Genomic DNA, 19,143 nt, shown 5'->3' with positions numbered 1-19,143 from the left:
GTTAGTCACCTGTCAATGATGACACAAATGAATTGTTACTGTACTTAGGATATTTTCCCCCCATATTTTCTCTTCTAAAATATTTGTAGCTTCATTTTGTAATTTTGTGTGATTTGCATAGATATGTCTTATAACTAGAATTGGAAGAATAAATCAACCTGTGTGTTTTCTCTGGTTATCATTCACGGCATATCCACTTTAGTTCAAATAATGAGTTAAACCACAGCATTATGGTATTTAGTTCTTGTTTTGTTTGGATACAGAAACAATATACTATGATTAAACCAAACCCGTTGAACTTTTCTTCCCACATGATTTCTAATAATTTATCAAAATATTTTATATTACTGATGATGTGTAAGTAAAAGTCAGTCACCAGAGTGAAATGACCTCTAGGGTTTACTTTTGATGAACACTCCGTTGACTTATAATTTTGTGAAACGTATCAGAATTTGATTCTTTCTATACTTTAACATTAAAAGCTTTACTGTTTTTATTATGTGAATCAGAATATTACTATTTATTTTTCAAGAAAATTGAGTTTAAAATTTTTTAACCTATTTTACTAACATATTTACTAAGTAGTTACTAATATAACCAAATCTTGTTTTCCAGCCTCAAAAGTTTTATTTCCTTTTTAACTATTGCTGAGAAGTCAGAAGTTGCAAACATCATTTAGCAATTCAGAGAATTTGGGTTTTGCTGGAAAAACTCCCCATGATATTATTACATCAGCTGCACTCAAAGCTTTTAAATGATGGTTCTGGAACTTAAACTTAGATCTATCCTTCTGTATTAAACCCTTAAACCCATATTCTTAAATTTCCTTAGTAATTTGCCTTAAATGTGTTTCTCCTGACTTGCTTGTCTTCAACTTCAGAAATCAAACTTGAGTCAATGCATCAGTTCCTAATGAAATATATTCACAAGTTGTTAAGTACAATTAATTTTAATGTACTTTTATTTTAATTTTAATGTCTTAACTTATGAAGTCAGATAAAAACAGACAACTTGTGAAAATAAGCAGCAGACTGCAAATCAAAGACCAGCAAGAATCTCGCCCTAGATAGGCCAGATATGTAGACTTTTACTGAAAGCTGGGGGAAAAAAAGGCGGGGGAGGGGGATTTAAGATATGATGACTGTCACCAGATCATTTACTGCCATGACTTTCCTAACGGTAAGCAAAGGGCAAAAATCTTGTCTTCAGGAGTGATCTAAATGCCTCTTGTCATATATTCTTACCTTAAGTACTAGTTTTAAAATAAATGATGGAAACGTTCATATTAAAAGCTGTTAGGATATTACTCCTTACAAGAATTATTCTGTCAAAATACCACTGTTAAATTTGGAAAGCACAATTACAAATTTTCCCCACAAAGTATTTTCCCCAGAGGGCTTCTTTTGGACATAGGGTGGCAGCTATTAAAACCAGTCACAAGCCTGATAAGAAAAAGTGAAATATTATTTGAAAAGTAACAAGAATATCTAGTTATATTACATGGACTTATTTGTTTTATTTCCTAAGGTATTCACGGCAAGAAGAATAAAGTCCTAGACAGAAGTTCTTAGATTTTACCGGGTATAAACATCAGCTAGGTCTCATTTCAAAATGACCAACTAAGAATAATTGGGAGTATGGCCCCATATCTGTATTAAAAAAATAAGACCTACGATTTATTCTAATGCAGGTGGCCCCATGAAAAAAACAGAAAAACAACGACTTTTAGACTATTATAAGAGAAAATTAGGAATTTTCACAGGGAAGATATTTTATCTCGGAAATATTCTAAAAGATGACAAATTTTGAAAACTACATAAAAAGAACATTCAATTAAAATTCCAAGATCCTTATTTCATGGTTTCAGTAAGTAGAATTTTCATGGAACTAAGTAACAACCAGTGAATAAAACATCAGACTGGAAGGTTAGGAATTTCTGATTAAAATTAGTCTTTCAATATTAAAAAGTATCACCTTAGAAAGCATTAAATAAAACTGATATAATACTATGGGGATATTTTCCCCAAGCTGGTATAATAAAAATCATATATAATAAAAGAATTAAAAATTATTAAACTCTAATTCTTCTTATATAAGGTTACAGATTAAGAGAAAGATTACCAAGTTTTTCCATAATTCTTCTAAATTCAAGGAAAAAAGGAGTCTGGCAAACTAAGCAATTTAAAATGAAAATAAACTTTAAGCATTGTTATGTAAGAATATGATAGTCAGTTACAACACAAGATTTTTCCTTGAAATTTAGCTAACTATCTAAGTGGTAAACTAGGTCCACCCTAAGATATTGCTCCGAAGAGCTTAATTATGGGTTAAGTCCTAGAATATTTAGCAACAGGCAGAATCACTTATAGTACAAAGGATCACTACTATTCATATAAAACATAACCAAGTTTTTCCTCGGGATAAAAAATAAATTTCCTTAGATTAGTGAAAAAAAATCCCCTTTGGTATATGAAAATTTACTCACTTGAAGTGCTAAGTTACAGGAATTCAAAAGTGTTTTTTAACTCCAAAGGCATACTAGATTCACAACTTCCTTTCTAGGACAGCAGCATAAATTGAGTTTTTCCTACATTTTCCTTAAATAATGTCTATAAACTATGTCACTGCATAGGAGCTATAGGTATTAAAAAACAATATACTCCTGGAAATATCACTCTTTGAAAATGTAATCACAACACAAAACAGATGAGATTGGACGATTTGGAAAGCAACCCCTTTTAAGAGGTAGTTTGTAAATAAAGTATTAAGGAGACAAGGATGCTTTCCAGGAAGCCGACAGGATGTTTCCAGAATCTTATTAAGGTGGAGAGGTGTACAGCTTCAGGCTAGAAATCAGCAGCACGGTGACCTGCTTGTGTTAATGGCACCCATTATCTCTAGGCAAACTGATTAAAGGAACATTTTTTGCAAAGTTGAGGATGAGGCCTCAGACTATAGGGATCCCACTTTGATATCATCTCTTTTCGTTGCAACAAGAACAGAAAAAGATAAAACACACAAAACTGAAAGGGTAATTCTTAAAAAGGAACAATGTGTTTTTTTAAAAGATCATTTAGAAATCTTAAAATTAACCACTGAATACACATACGAACAAGGAAACATAAGACACGTTATAAGCCAAGTAATTCTGAAACTACATTTTAGTTCCAAACCCCAGTACACATCAATTGCATGAATTCAATTTTTTTTTTATTCAGAACGTGTATCTTTGTTTTAAGACTGGTATAAACAAAAATAAAATACAAACAACTTGTTACTGACATGATAGCTGCAGTCATTAACTGCAAGAATACAGTAAAAAGGAGCCATACTAAATGTTAATATTCTTGCAACAGAATTACCCCAGTCATTTTATGGTAGTAAATTCTGGCAAGAAATGATAAATTCATTTGTTATTAAAGATACTTAAAGAATTTCCAAGATCAATCAGTTGTGCTGAAAATAAAATAGCAGTTTATTCAAAAGAGCCCTTACCTTTCTCTTATTTTCCTAAAAGATCTGCCATTTACAGGTAAACTACTATTTTCAGATCAGCTGTTCAAAACCAGGGTTCTTCCTGTAAATTCACATCTTAGCTTTAAATATAGTAAACTTACACTCATTTTCCCTTTCCAGTGGAATATCTAGTCTTGAAGTTAAAACACTTTCACAAAAAAGAACAATTTAAAATCCTTAATGGAAATCTTGGTTCTTACTTTTCTTCTACCTCATTTTCATTTTCTTGCATTATTTGTTCTTCTTCCTCATCACCAAAAGTCTGTTCCTGCATGGTAGTAAAGGAGAGAGATCTAGCAGCCACTTCTGCAGCGAGGCCAGCAGTGAAGGTAAAATCCGGTGACAGCTGTAGCTGTGCCAGCCTCTGCTTGATGGAGGGCTGCAATGAGGCCCCGTGGGTTGGGTGGGCAGGGGCCAGGCCACCTGCATCAGCCTGCTGGGACTCATCTTCGCTCTCACATTGGTAATACATTCTTTCTTCAGCTCCTTGGAGGAAGACTTCATTTGCAGAATTGTCTTTATTTTTACCATCTAGAGGGTATTCACATAAATACTCAGTCCTATTACTTATTTCATTGTCGGTTGTAGAGGGTTTATTATTTTCCTCTTCAGTATCATTTTTACAAACTTTCCCCATATCTGAATCCACTGATGGTTCTGAATTACTTATGGGTTCCACTGGGTCTACAGGACACAAGGATTTCAACACAGCTTCAAAGGAAAAAAACAAAGAAAGAAAGAAAGAAAGAAAGAAAAGAAAGAAAGGAAGAAAGAAAGAAAGAAAATAACTAAAAACCCAGCAATGATTTAAACTTTAATTTAAACTCCCAGTAGTTTTTTCTTATAAAGAACAATAAATAAATAAAAGCTAAATAAAACTTGCCAGTAAATCAATGTAAATTTATAAAACCAGAGAACTTTATGAGATAAAATGCCTAAGATATGAAATGAGATGGAGTTTTGATGAATATTTTACAACACCTCACATATCTCTTATTCAAAATATTAAAGCAGTGGTTCTCAAGGTGTGGCCCTTGAACCAACAGCATCAGTCAGCATCACCTAGGAATTTGGTAGAAATTCAAATTCTTCGGCTCCATCCCACACCTACTGAACTGGAAACTGAGTGAGGACTGGCTATGTTTTACAAGCCCTCCACTGGATTCTGATGCACACTAAAGTTTGAGAACCACTGTACTAAAGAATAAGCAGCATGGTTTTCACTAGTAGTATGTCAGATCAAACACCTAAGAGTAATCCAGGTAATCATCCTATCATCAACACATATATATTTACAAGTTAAAACAGCATGGGAAAAAAAATGCAACATACAATTCAACTCACTTGCCAACCACCTAACAAGACCCTGATGAAAATAAAGGCAAAACTTGTACACATTTTGTAATGCCACAGAAAAATATAAAATTAAATAAAACCTGCATTCCAGATCAACTACTGTACAGCGTAATACATAAATATTATATCCATACGGCAGAAGTTGTCCTTTCAAGGAAAATGAAGTTTTATTTAGCCCCTCTTGATGTTAGTAGGCAGTGGGTTGCTTGCTAGGCAGTCTCTCCTCCCATTATGAGGGGTTAGTACAATACAATATGTTATGAAGCATGACGGAAGAAAGAAAAAGCACGTCTTGAAGATCTGGCGTTTATTTAAAAAATAATTTTGTAAAACATGTCCATTTCCAAGAAACAGGTCCCTAAGCTGCAGTAACTCCACTAGAGAAGCAGCAACAACAGAAAAAAATGGCCACAGCAGGTTGCAGTGTAGAATTTCCCTCTCTAATTCCATTCGGACTTTACCCCTGTAGGCAGAGACGAAAACAACTCTGGAAGATGTACTGAAATTTTTCATGGGCAAAGCATTTTAAGGTTTCAGCTTTTTATTTATTTTCACAAACTAAATTAGCATTATTGCCTTTTCAAATGTAAACTATGGAAAACACATACCTGAAAAAGAGATATATTTCTCTCATCATTATATCTTTACCCATACTGTCAAGAAGATAATTTTAAAGCCACATGAAGAAAATACTGAACAATAAAAAAGGATATAAGTTCACATACAATGTTATTTTCAGATTTCATGTACAGTGTTAGTCTATAAATCTGCTAATTCTTAAAGAATGCAACATATATTAGAAGTTGATTGATATTCCTGATTATTGTTAATTAAATGGGGGCAGGTAATCTGTATAATGCATCAACTGACTAGTGTGTTAACTCTGTGTTAGAATATAAACCTTCAGGAGTATGGGGATTTTTGTCTCTCGATCTATGTGCTAGGGATACAGCAGTAAACAGTATCTTAATATCTACTTGTTGAGTGAGTAATTTACTAAATGAATACTGTGGGGGATAATAAAGCCCCTATTTAAGACCAATTTAATTACAGAAACAAAAAAAAATTGAACGCATAGGAAACAACAGTGTCTAAAATATAATACTCTTAATCTCTGATTTATGTAGGCCATAAATATATGGACAAGCAAGTTTCAGGAACTCTGTTTTTTACCGCTGCTTCTGGGAAGTTCTTCATCTACTACATGTTTTGCTGCTCAAGATGTCCTTTCATTTCACTAGAGTGCCCCCAGGTGTGAGGGTCCATAGTGGTGGGAGAGGTGGTAGGACTGGAGCAGTAAGAGGGGGACTCATGGAGGAGAGACTGGTGGAGAGGACAGCATTCCTGGTAAAGGGATCACCATATATGTTTTTCATTAATAAAAACAGCAACCATCATCTAATTAGATAGATATAAGTAGAGGAAGATATCTATATTAGAAACAGTGGGGAATATAACTGGATGATGAACTCATGATGGAGAGGCTTGAAACCAGGAAAAGGAGTTTAGATTCAATACAATTAGAAAGGGGGAACCACCATAGGTTTTTAAGGTAGAGAGCTATTATCAGTGTGCTGTTTGAGAAAAATCTAAGTAGCTTTCAAGGATAGATATAAGCTATCCTAAAAACTTAGAAGCTATCTTCTAAGAATAGCTTAGAAGAAAAAGGTATTGAAAATGCAAGTCAACTAAGAGGCTATCACAATATACGACCATAATCTTATGAGGACCTGGGCTACAAAGGGGGCCAATGGGAAGAAAGAAGGATAAAATCAAGAACTGGGGGTTTCCCTGGTGGCGCAGTGGCTAAGAATTTGCCTGCCAATGCAGGGGACATGGGTTCAAGCCCTGGTCTGGGAATATCCCACATGCCACGGAGCAGCGCAGCCCATGAGCCACAACTACTGAAGTCCGTGCACCTAGAGCCCGTGCTCTGCAACAACAGAAGCCACTGCAATGAGAAGTCCGCGCACCGCAACGAAGAGTAGCCCCCGCTCACCGCGACTAGAGAAAGCCTGCACGTGGCAACGAAGATCCAACACAGCCAAAAATGAATAAATTAAAAAAAAAATCAAGAAGTGTACATCTGGACAAGGGAGGATGGTAGGGCTCCTAAGAGAAGAAAAGAGAACGAGGAGGAACCTTCCAGAGTATAGGTAATCTATATACTTCTAGTGAAAAAGAGAAAAGGAAGAGAAGGCAGTTGAGTCTGAGGCTCCACATACTCTAAAATGGAAGGGAAGTCCCACTCTACCTTCTTAGAAATCCATAGGAATTAATTCCTGAATTACGAATTAGCTAGTTTGATATTGTCAAGTACTAAGCTTCCCCTCTTTCCCTCTCCTGCCTCCCATGAAGTTCGACTAAAGAAAAGAAGGGTGGTTAACATAAAGAAGTTTAAGGGTAATCTTAGGTATTACCAGTCATCCAACTTTGTCCGAATCCAAGTATGGAGACAGCGTGCACAGAAGCATCTCTGCTTCCCATCTACTAAAGTGCTCAGGTCAATTAAGTAACATAATGATATAGTTAAGGCCCTAGGTTTTAACTCATTTGTTTTAATAGTGAACATAGTTATTAATTTTGTGTTTTATTAAAGTAATTATAAAATAAACATAGGACAGAGTTTAGAATCTCAAATTCACTAAATTTGAAAACATCAATTTATTCACAACTCACTACCCATTTCAAAACAAATTTAGTAAAAAAAAATCAAATAACCGATGAAAAAGTCTAATTTCGTATTCCCAATCTGATTATATACCCACTCTTTTATTGATCAAATTAATTTTGTGTCTAGAAGAAAAAGTACTATACTTACTGGTGGATCCCTAAAATTAAAACCATAAGAAGTCTATACCTAAAATAAGATTTATAGTTCAAGAAAAAAGAATCCCTTACATTGAAATAACGTTTTACTCTGAAGTCAGTGCTTACCATGATCACTAAATAGAAGCTGCTTCCACTTCTGCCTTTCTGCCTCTGATGCTTTAAATCCCAGCACAGATTTTAGTTCTTGGAGTACCCTCTTGGATTCTTCATGCTCACGCTCCTGTCTCTCTCTGTCTTCTTGAGACAAGTAATAAAAATCATCCTTTCTGAAATCACTGTCCATATCAATATCATCTACATAAGCTTCTAACTCCTGAAAATGAATAAAAGAAAAAGCACTGTACTTCAAGAGGACAATTTTCTAGTAGCATTCATTTACTTGCACCTGTTGATCTCCAAGATTAAAAAAAATGACTCCTGGCACAGGTCATTAAAGCACAGTTGGGCGAACAAAGCAAACATAGATAAATTGAAATCTTAAAAAAACTTACCTGATACGAAGAGGGTTGTGGATGAGAAGTTTAACAACTTCGATTGTTATTTTTCTACTCTGATACCATTCTATAGATCTAGTCAAGATTACGGCTTTAGCTTTGTCAAAACCAATCAAAATTAGCAGGGCTGGTGGTTTGGGGAGGTGGTCAGGTATGTTAGCCTTCTTTGGTAGACATTTGTGGTTCTTTCTGACTTCCCAGCAAGTTTGAACACTATTGCTAGGATTGGGGAACACCTCATCTTATGGTTCTCCTTATCTCTAAGGGAGAGGGTAGGATCCTTGCTTACTCAGCTTCCCTTGCAGTTATGGTTAAGGAAAATGAGTTGAGATCCTCTAATCGGGTGTACCTGGATCAGATATGATTCAGAAGTTTGTTATAAAAGAAATAGGCATACTACCAAATGTAAAATAGATAGCTAGTGGGAAGCAGCCGCATAGCACAGGGAGATCAGCTCGGTGCTTTGTGACCACCTAGAGGGGTGGGATATGGAGGGAGGGAGGGAGGGAGATGCAAGAGGGAGGAGATACGGGGATATATATATAGCTGATTCACTTTGTTATAAAGCAGAAACTAACACATCATTGTAAAGCAATTATACCCCAATAAAGATGTTTAAAAAAAAAAAAAAAAGAAAGAAATAGGCATTTTGAGGAATCCATTCCGGCAAGGATGGTGGCAGATCAAGTTTCCAGAGGTAGAGGTTCTGAAGATAGTTTTCATTATTCAACATTGATGGAGCAGGTGGCAACATCTGCACCCAGTGACTTAGCAGTGATGTTGCCACTGGAACAGTTCTTTTGAGTGATTTTGGCTGTTTACCCCAACCTGCTTCAAGCCTGATTATCTGGACCTCTGAAATATTCTGTCAGCTATGTAATGTTTTTAAGCAAATTTCTTGTAGGTTAAACTAAGTAGGGTTGGTCTCCCTTTGCAATTAAGAATACTGAATAGGCAGTATGACCTAAGGAAAAGAAGCCTTCTTCAGAATGAGCAATCTGTTGTCAACAACTAACACAATCATTTAAAAAAGTATTTTATAAAGGGTATAACATACACACATGCTGCCAAATGCACGAATTTTAAATGTATAGGATTTTTACATAGGCACAGAGACTGGTAAACCACCACTCTGATCAAGATAAAAACATTTCCAGCATCCCAGAAGGTACCTTTGCTAATGCACTAACTTTTAATGCATTTCATCACTTTTGAGTATTTAAAAAATGGACAATTAGATATAAACAGGAAAATGTGTGGGTAGATTCAATGGATCCAAATTCAAGGCACTAAGAACTAATGATATGATATAAATTCAATACACTGTATTGTGATTCTGAAGTTCACTAGAAATATAAATTCAACAACTTACGTGAACTTATCCATGTCACTTACAGAGAAAGGTAGGTAAGTTATGTACGTGAAACTCTTTAGGGGAAAAAAAAGCAATTTTCACCCTTACCTGCTCCTCAGGGATTGGATCCTTGTCTGCAATGTGTAGAGGAGGCTGCATCAGAGGTACCACAGTACAGTGTGGGTTTTCACACGCCATTTCAGGTTTGCCTTGAAAAGAAACACAGAAATGAGTGAACATCTATTAAAGTTAACAAAGGTAATATCTATAGACTTACAATTTAAGTTAAACTCTTGGAGAAGAAAAACCTGTTTTTTCTCTCCCTTTTTCACCTTACCATAGTATCTGTCACACCGTAGGTACTCTAAATACTTGCTGAACAATCAACTTTGTTCATTGCACAGAAACAGGCTCAAGACAGACCCACTGTTCCCTACAAAAAACAAACTTTGATCTTGTACTTTGCTTAAACAATTTTTATTCTCAGGAGCAGTTAGGATTGGAAATGAGTTTCACAAGTAAATAGATTGAAAAGATCACCCAGGTGAGCTTAACTTTAATTATTTAAAATTGGTGTTTGGCATCTAATCTCGGGGTTACTTGGCCTCATGTCCAGCTCTCTCTCTTTTTTTTTTTAAACATCTTTATTGGGGTATAATTGCTTTACAATGGTGTGTTAGTTTCTGCTTTATAACAAAGCGAATCAGTCATACATAAACATATGTTCCCATATGTCTTCCCTCTTGCGTCTCCCTCCCTCCCACCCCTCCAGGCTGTCACAAAGCACCGAGCCAATATCCCTGTGCCATGCGGCTGCTTCCCACTAGCTATCTACCTTATTACGTTTGTTAGTGTGTATATGCCCATGTCTCTCTCTCGCCCTGCAGCTCTCTATCTTTTATCATTATCTCTCTACTTTCAAGAAGCAGTGGTTAAGCCTCTAGGTTTTTACCTTTCAAGAGTAATGATAGATACATGGTTGGGAACAGAGCTGGGGGGACTCTCAGCTGGCATGGGCTGGTGTGGTCAAAGCAAGCTAGGCTGGGGTGGGAAGAACCTTCAGTAGGTGTGAATCAGCAGAAATGTGACTTAGCCCACAGCAGCAGGCGACTGGTTACATACAAAGGATTGAGTAAAGAAGTAAATATATTGAAACTAATGACAGCGAAGCTTCTCATAATCACAAAAGGGAGGAACAAATATAGAGGGGGGAAGGCCAGAATAAACTATGTGGTATTAGAATTGAATTGGAGGTATTGGTATGAACTCATGGCTTACAACATATATGGATAGACAGATACAGAAATAGAGATGGAGTGTATACATGTATATACAGAGATGTATTTCACAGCTCTGTACACTGAGAAGTGGTAAAAGAAGTAACATCCCAATGGCTCTGAGCATACCCAGCACCTAGATCTTGGTTTCTAAATGTCATTTTCCATTAAAAGGAATGAGGGCTTCTTGGAGACAAGGCTGATGTTATGGCTGGAGGCAGGGAAAGTATGAGACAAAGTAAAGAAGTGCTCAAAGAATGATGGTGACACGAATCACCTTGAATGGGCTCCCTCTGGTCAAACTTTGGACAACCTGGGCAACAATATAACATAAAAGTAACAAACTATGATCTACTGAATAAAATAAGAATCCATATATCCACACTGATATAAATAATAAGTGGAAAGGGGGGGGCGATGCTTAACCTTAAAATAAAGTGTCAACTAGTAAGTGTAAATGGAAAATGGAAGTAGAAAATTACCATTTGGCAACCATCACAGTAATACCCAATTCAAGCAAGAACTATCAATGGATGCTAAAACTAGTGGGTGAAAAAATTTTAAGCTAATTTATTCTATTCACTCATAAAATTCACTCTTTTTTGTATATACAATTTTATGAGTTTAGACAAATTAGAGTCACGTAATCACCTCTACCACCACAATCATGATACAGAATAGTTCTATTACGTCAAAACATTTACTTATGCTGCCTCTTTATACCCTACTCCTCCCTCCATATCCAACTCCTAGTAACCATTGATATGTTTCCTGTTCCTATTAAATTTTATCATTTTCAGAATGTCATATAAATGGAATCATACAGTATGTAGTGATTTGAGTCTGTCCTCTTCTGATTAGCATAGTGCATCTTCCATCTTATCAATGTATCAGTAGTTCACTTCTTTTTTATTTCTGAGTAGTATTCCACCGTATGCGTGGATATAATGGCTTACCTATTCATCAGCTGAAGGAGCCTTGGGCTATTTCCTGATTTTGATGGCATACTACGGGTATGTAAAAGAATGTCTGTTTTTCAAAAATGTGAACAGAACTATTTAGGGGTAATGGGGTTTCATGTCCGTATCTTACTCTCAAATGGTTCAGAATAATACCACCAAAAGAATTTAAAGACAGATACACAGAGAGATAAAGCAAATGTGGTAGAATGTCAACAACTGGGGAATCTGGATGAACAGTATTTAGAATTATTATTCTCGTGATATTCTTATAATTTTGAAATAACTAAAAAAAAAAAGATATGACAAACTAAAAGCACCTGCTTCTTAAAAAAATTCAAACGAACAGTTTTATTTCAAGTTGTGTAGCCAAGGCTACTATGGGCATTTTAGTGAGAAAAGTTTGTGAATACTTGTATCTTACTTCATGTCATTATCACCTATGAGCAAAAGCCACATACACAGAGGCCATCATGAAATGGCTTATCATCTGCCCAATGATTTGGAGACAATTTTAACAATCATGTTTGAGTGACTAAGATTCAACATCTCAGAGTATGCCAAGGGAGGGGTGAATGAGATGGTCAGTGGTCTTCTGAGTGTTTCTATTTATGGAAAATACACTTAAAAGCTCTAGAGTCATATCAAAAAGTTTAATACGTATAAATATTTGCACATACTAAAAATTCTTGGCAAATTTATCCTTTGGAGAAAGAATTATTCACCATTTACATTTGAGATATAAAGGAAATCTATTGGTAGTATATCGGTAATTTGCTTGTTAACATTTCCTTTGAAAAAAGTTAACACTTTTACTATCTAAGGACTTAGTTTGTTTAAGACATTAAAGTATTACAGATCTAGCTGTAAACAAAACAATGACTAACAGGATGATAAAGCATTACTCACCTTTGGCAGCAATACAATTTCTATACATAAATCTGATTAACCTCATAATAAGGTTCCAAGGGATAAACATGGTATTGACTTGCAGCATAAGTTTAAAGATTAATATGTCAACCATTTACAATGGAATTAGTGAAATTAGTAAAAACAAGTATAAAATCTGGGTCCAAAGGAAAGCAGTTTTGCCGAAAGTTTCAAGACTGCCTTTTTACCTAGCAGTACAAGGCACTCCGATGTTCCTATTAAATAACGGCACATTTTAATACATTTTCTTTTTTTTTAACATCTTTATTGGAGTATAATTGCTTTACAGTGGTGTGTTAGTTTCTGCTGTATAACAAAGTGAATCACCTACATGCATACGTATATCCCCATATCCCCTCCCTCTTGCATCTCCCTCCAACCCTCCTTATCCCACCCCTGTAGGTGGTCGCAAAGCACCAAGCTGATCTCCCTGTGCTATGCAGCTGCTTCCCATTAGCTATCTCTTTTACATTTGGTAGTGTATATATGTCAATGTTACTCTCTCACCTCGTCTCAGCTTACCCTGCCCCCTCCCCGTGTCCTCAAGTCCATTCTCTATGTCTGTGTCTTTATTCCTGTCTTGCCCCTAGGTTCATCAGAACCTTTTTTTTTTTTTTTTTTTAGATTCCACATACATGCGTTAGCATACGGTATTTGTTTTTCTCTTTCTGACTTCTTCACTCTGTATGACAGACTCTAGGTCCATCCACCTCACTACAAATAACCCAATTTCGTTTCTTTTTATGGCTGAGGAATATTTCATTGTATATATGTGCCACATCTTCTTTATCCATTTATCTGTCGATGGACACTTAGGTTGTTTCCATGTCCTGGCTATTGTAAACAGTGCTGCAATGAACACTGTGGTACATGACTCTTTTTAATAACAAATATGCAGTACCAGCTAACATAGCATTTGTATACTAATTTTTTTTTTTTTTTGCAGTACGTGGGCCTCTCACTGTTGTGGCCTCTCCTGTTGCGGAGCACAGGCTCTGGACGCGCAGGCTCAGCGGCCATGGCTCACGGGCCCAGCCGCTCCGCGGCATGTGGGATCTTCCCGGACCAGGTCACAAACCTGTGTCCCCTGCATGGGGAGATGGACTCTCAACCACTGCGCCACCAGGGAAGCCCTTGTATACTATTTTTAAACGACTGACGTATTTTATCTTAAAAGTAAACTGAATTTCTGGCCCCTAATTACCAAACTCATTATTACCCAAACTGGAAAAGAGTTTCTGGAAGTCCTAACAATGGAATAATACTATTAAAATCTATTTGTTTAATTAATTTTTTTAAAAAGGAGGTATATGATTCAGGGAACTTTCAAAGCATATTCATTTTTTATTTACAAAAATAAGAGCCAAGACTTTATATTCAGTGTCAATTTGTACATATAAATTAACTTTTTTTTAGTAAACTAAGTAATTTTGTCAAGTCAGTTTCATCACATAGATAAGAAGTACACCTAATAAAATCTTACCAGAGAAGAATAAGCATATCTGATAAGGGTACGCAAAAGAACTCTCTCATAGGTACCTTTTTTATCTGTGTTTCTTCGTAGCAACTTGTCCACTTGAGAAATGGCCTCTTCCCAGCAATTGTTGCTCGCTTGAACATGAGGCTGAATCAACTTTAATTTCTCTTCTAGGATTTGATAAGCTTCTGACACTAGTTCTTGTGTTTCTTTAGTACAAACAAGCTTTTCAAGTTCATCTTCAAAAATTATTACCCTGAGTAATAAAGAAAAACAGCAACAGATTTCTAAACTATGAACTGAAATGTATAATTCGCAAGGTTGATTTAAGAAATAAGTTTGTAAGATGAAAAAAGCTCTGGACATGGAAGGTGGTGATGGTTGCACAACAATATATATGTATTTAATGCCACTTAACTGTATGCTTAAAAATGGTTAAATGGTAAATTTTATGTTATGTGCATTTTACCACAATTTTTAAAAAAGCTTATAAAGAGTATTCATACATTTATTCAACAAGTATTTCTTGCATACATACCAGGCATTTTACAAACTGAAAGGATAAATTAAACCCATTTCCTACTTATAAGAAACTTAAATCAAATCAGGGAAATTATACATATACAATACAATATCATAAAAAATTAAAATTAACATTTTATTTCCATTCCAAATTAGGTCTAGAGAGTTGAAGAAACTTGCCCAGGTCATAGAGCTGGTAAGCTGTGAAGCTGGGCTAAATCCAGGCACAAAATGACTGAGAGATAAAGACAGGCTTATAAGAATTCAGAAGAGGGGGAAGTTACCACCAGCTATGGGTATAGACAGGGAACAGCTAAGGAAGAGGTACTTCTGAGGTAGCACTGAAGCATGGATAAAATCGGAGCATGTACAGAAGACAAGGAAAGTCATTCTAGATGGTACATGGGGAAAGGCATTTATACAGTTTGGCTGGACTGAAGGAAAGAAGTGAGAAATAAAGACAGAAAGCAGCCTGTAGTCAGGTTATGACAAACCCTTTCTGTAGAATGTTTTATACAGACTTTAGTCTAAGCTGTTATCGTCCAAAATCAGTGAAAATTTTCAGATAAGTAAGAAAGCATATATATGCCTCAGAAACATTAATCTTGCACTCTAGAGGCCAGGAGAACAGTTAAAGGGTTAATGTCCTAGGGTAGGCAAGCGAGAGTGGGAATATCAAAGGGGACAAGCGAGAGGGAGGGATGAAACACAAAATTTTTTAGATAACACTTTTAAAAGTTGTGTGTGGCAGTGCTAAAGGGCAAATCAGATATGGTGGTTTGTGACTGGTTTGCTCTCTAGTGAAAGTATTTTGAAAGGTGACATGTAGTAGCATACATAGAATATTTCATTTTTAAATAGGAAACATACTTCCCATGCATCATTCATAATCCCTGACCAAGGTAAAAAGCCCTTCTTTATCATTTTCATGTCCATCCAGTGTAGCACTCCTCCTTCTCGAGCCACCTTCCCTCACGCTAACGCATTCCATTACGCCCTGTATATTTCTGATTCTATTGCCAAACATTAATTCTTTATAGACCCTGGCTTTGCCTAACACAGCCTTTCCACTGAAATCTCTCATGATGATCCAACTTTTGCCACCCACTCAAGTGGAGATTGCCTTATCTCCCATTATTTCCTGTGGGAGACAGGGTTTTCTTAGAACGGCAGCAACAGACCACTGGAACATCCCTGCCTCACAGTTTCTTAGTTTTACACTATGCTGTAATCTTTACATCAAACTTAAATACCTATCTCAGACCTTGAACTGATGGGTAAAAACTTCTCTTCTTAAAATGTCTTTCTGAACTTAATTTCCTATCCTTGTGCATCACCTCCTTCTTCACTCCAGTAAATTAGCTTTTTGATTTTACTGAGACTTCAAGTCCTTTTGGCCCATTTTCTTATCTTACAAAATCAATTGCTGCCCTCCCCCTCCTACTTCTTACCTGGTATCCAGGGTCAAGTACATCAACTACAATCTTCTCAACTCATTAAATTCCTGTGACCTTCCCCTGATTACAACATGAACCCAATCATTCATTTGATCCAGTCCTATACTATCAGTATCTGTTACAGAAAAATTTCACTGAAATGACTGGGCCCTACATTTCACTAAGGCGGAGTATCAAACGATGGATTCTACATTTTTATTATTCAACTGGGGCCAAAAAACTTGTTCTATGCTATAGAAAAATGTCCAAACCTGCTCTGATTTATTCAGAAAAACAGCAACATTTTTCTCATCAACTGTATGTAATAATACTTCTCTGCTTTTGTCCTATCTTTCTAGGTTTTCTGTTGACATCAGGTAAAGTAAAAACTATATAAATGGCTCCCCCAAATTATAGTACTTACAAATCACTGTTTGTCTGCTACATTTGTACCTTTAAACCATCGTTTAGGCTGCAATGTCTCAATTTTGCTGCTGCTTTTTAGCTAGGACACAAGCCAACGACCACAATGGCACAAGACTGAAGCTTGCTAATCATGGGGGCATTTTCTTACATGGCTTCTAAACTTACTCATTCAGTAATGCTTTCAGATGGAGCTGCAAGCTGCGTACTGCTGTGTGAACATTATTCAGTTCTCTTGACTTCTGCTGAGTTTTGGATAAACGCTGGGGTACTACTGACTGGTGCTGAGTTTCAAAGTACCGATAGAACTCATAGCTGCGCTTAAGCTCTTCCAAACAGGCAGAATGAGCATGAGGTAGACCTTGAGTCACATCAGATAGAATATGATGAGGCAAAAGTGCTGGAGTAAGTAAGGGCCCAGGAGGTGAATTAGCCGTAGAAAGTAACAGGGCTAACCGCCTGAAGAACTCTGAACTCTGTGCCACCCAGAGTTGGAACAAAACCTAAAAAAAAAAAAAAAAAAAAAAACAAGAAAAAAGGACTAGATCAATAAAAAATATTGGTCAACATTCAAAACAAGAAAACAAACTACAGATTTGTTTATCTTAACTTCTGGTTTAAACTTTTCACTTTATTCTAAGTAATGAATATAGCTGAGTTTGAACTCACTCTAAGAGTAGCCAAGAATGTTACGTCAAATTATATAGTCATGGCACATGGGAACTTCTGATCATAATATAGCAGCTAATACCAGTATATAATTTAGTACAGTTCTGTCCTAAACGAGAAATGCTGATGGAATGAGACACAGCTAATTAGAAATGAATGTTCTTTGATGAATTATTTTAAAAATGTACACAGGGCTTCCCTGGTGGCACAGTGGTTGAGAGTCTGCCTGCTGATGCAGGGGACTTGGGTTCGTGCCCCGGTCCGGGAAGATCCCACATGCCACGGAGCGGCTGGGCCCGTGAGCCATGGCCGCTGAGCCTGCGCATCTGGAGCCTGTGCTCTGCAACGGGAGAGGCCACAACAGTGAGAGGCCAGCTTACCGCAAAAAAAAAAAAGAAAAAAATGTACACAAAGGAGAAAAGGAGACAGCAGGAATGATGGACCTATGTAAGTCCAAAGAAGCAACTCATTGATGGAGCCAGAGTTTGGGCTTCAAACTATACCATTATTTTGGCCTAGGAAATAGCTAAGAAAAAACATAAAAATCAGTCCCAGAGTGATCATACTCAGGAATGTCTGGCATGAGAAACTACAACACACATTCTCAAAAGACACACCCGGAGTCTGGCAGCAAAGGATTCCTCCAGATAGTACTATTCAAGAGGACAATATCAAACAAACAAATACAATCTAGTCTGAACAGGAGTTAGCAGACAATAAAAAGAGGATAATTTACCACTCTGGATAATTTAGATTTCAGTTTTTTATAACCATGAAAATGGACATTATTTAAACTGTTTTATTAAATGAATTTTAAAATTATACAAATAATGAATTAAGATAATTTAATGTAAACCTATTTTACTATTAACTCATTTTTTTTTTTAAATGAGCAAGGCCAAAATTCTAAATCACTGAAGATACACTATCTAGGGGTTCTTAAATATAAATACAAGGTATCTCACAAGTCTTATTTAACCATTAAATTTTGTTACTAAAATGATTTTCTTTATCCTTTATTTTTTAATTCACCAAGTATTTCTTGAGCACCTATGATGTGCCAGGCAGTACTCTAGGTGCTGATAATACAGCAGAGAACAAAAGTGAAAAACATCCCTGCCCTGATGAAACTTATATTCAAGTAGGGGGAGTAATAGATATTAACAAGTAAAATAAGTTTCTTGTCTGATGGGGTATGGGGAAAATACAGCAGAGAAGGGGAACAGCAAATGTGGGTTTGTGCGTGTATATGTGAGGGGAAGAAGAGGGAGAGAGAAACAAAGGGAAGGAGGGGTGGCTAGGAGGGTCTCTAAATTCATCTGAAGGAACTGAGCCACTATGAGGAAAGAGTTCCAGGGAGTAGAAGGTTCAAGTGCAAAGTCCTGTAGTAGGAGTATACTTGGCACATCTGAGGAACAGCTAGGTCCATGCGGCTGGGATACAGTAAGCAAGGGGGAGCATGGTAAGTGATGAAGTTACTGAAGTAACTCTGGTTTTTACTCTAAGAGAAATGGGGAGCCACTGAAGGATTCTAAGCAGAAGAGTAATATTATCTGAGTTAAGCTTTAACAAGATCATCCTGTGTTGAGAGATCATAGGGAGGTGAGCACAAGCGAAGACAGGAGGTTACTGCAATAATCCAGGTGGGAGTTAACATGGTAGCTCATACCATAGTGGTTGGTGGTAAGAGGTAAGCAGCGGTGAGACAAGTGACAGAATCTCTTGACAGACTGTTTATGAGGAAAGGTGTTAACAAGGATGAGTCCAGAGTTTCAGACCACAGAAATTAAAAAATCAAGTTGGCATAGCTTACTGCCATTTTAAAAAAGACAAATTTATTATCTAATCACTGCCATATTATACAATTAAACCAAAACTCAGAAATACACATTTTTTTC

General features: G+C 36.4%; 1 protein-coding gene across 16 annotated transcripts in view; it reads right to left on the bottom strand.

Moving 5' to 3' along the window:
- Positions 1-3,143: 3,143 nt before the first annotated feature.
- VEZT (vezatin, adherens junctions transmembrane protein) overlaps positions 3,144-19,143 on the bottom strand; it is a 74,892-nt gene continuing 58,892 nt past the window's right edge. For 11 of the 16 annotated variants that reach the window (XM_027107222.1, XM_027107216.1, XM_027107223.1 and 8 more), the window contains 5 exons: positions 16,745-17,079; positions 14,258-14,451; positions 9,661-9,761; positions 7,810-8,017; positions 3,147-4,227 (listed from right to left, as the gene is read on the bottom strand). In XM_027107222.1, the coding sequence (XP_026963023.1) occupies positions 3,713-4,227; positions 7,810-8,017; positions 9,661-9,761; positions 14,258-14,451; positions 16,745-17,079 (1,353 nt within the window). In that variant the 3' untranslated portion in view covers positions 3,147-3,712. The other 5 variants (XM_027107229.1, XM_027107224.1, XM_027107218.1 and 2 more) reach the window with 4 other exon arrangements.

This window comes from Aethalodelphis obliquidens, unplaced genomic scaffold (genome assembly GCF_003676395.1).
Source record: "Aethalodelphis obliquidens isolate GAN/ISIS:26980383/991018 unplaced genomic scaffold, ASM367639v1 scaffold8, whole genome shotgun sequence".
NCBI lineage: Eukaryota > Metazoa > Chordata > Mammalia > Artiodactyla > Delphinidae > Aethalodelphis > Aethalodelphis obliquidens.
This window is presented reverse-complemented; position numbering and strand designations above follow the sequence as displayed.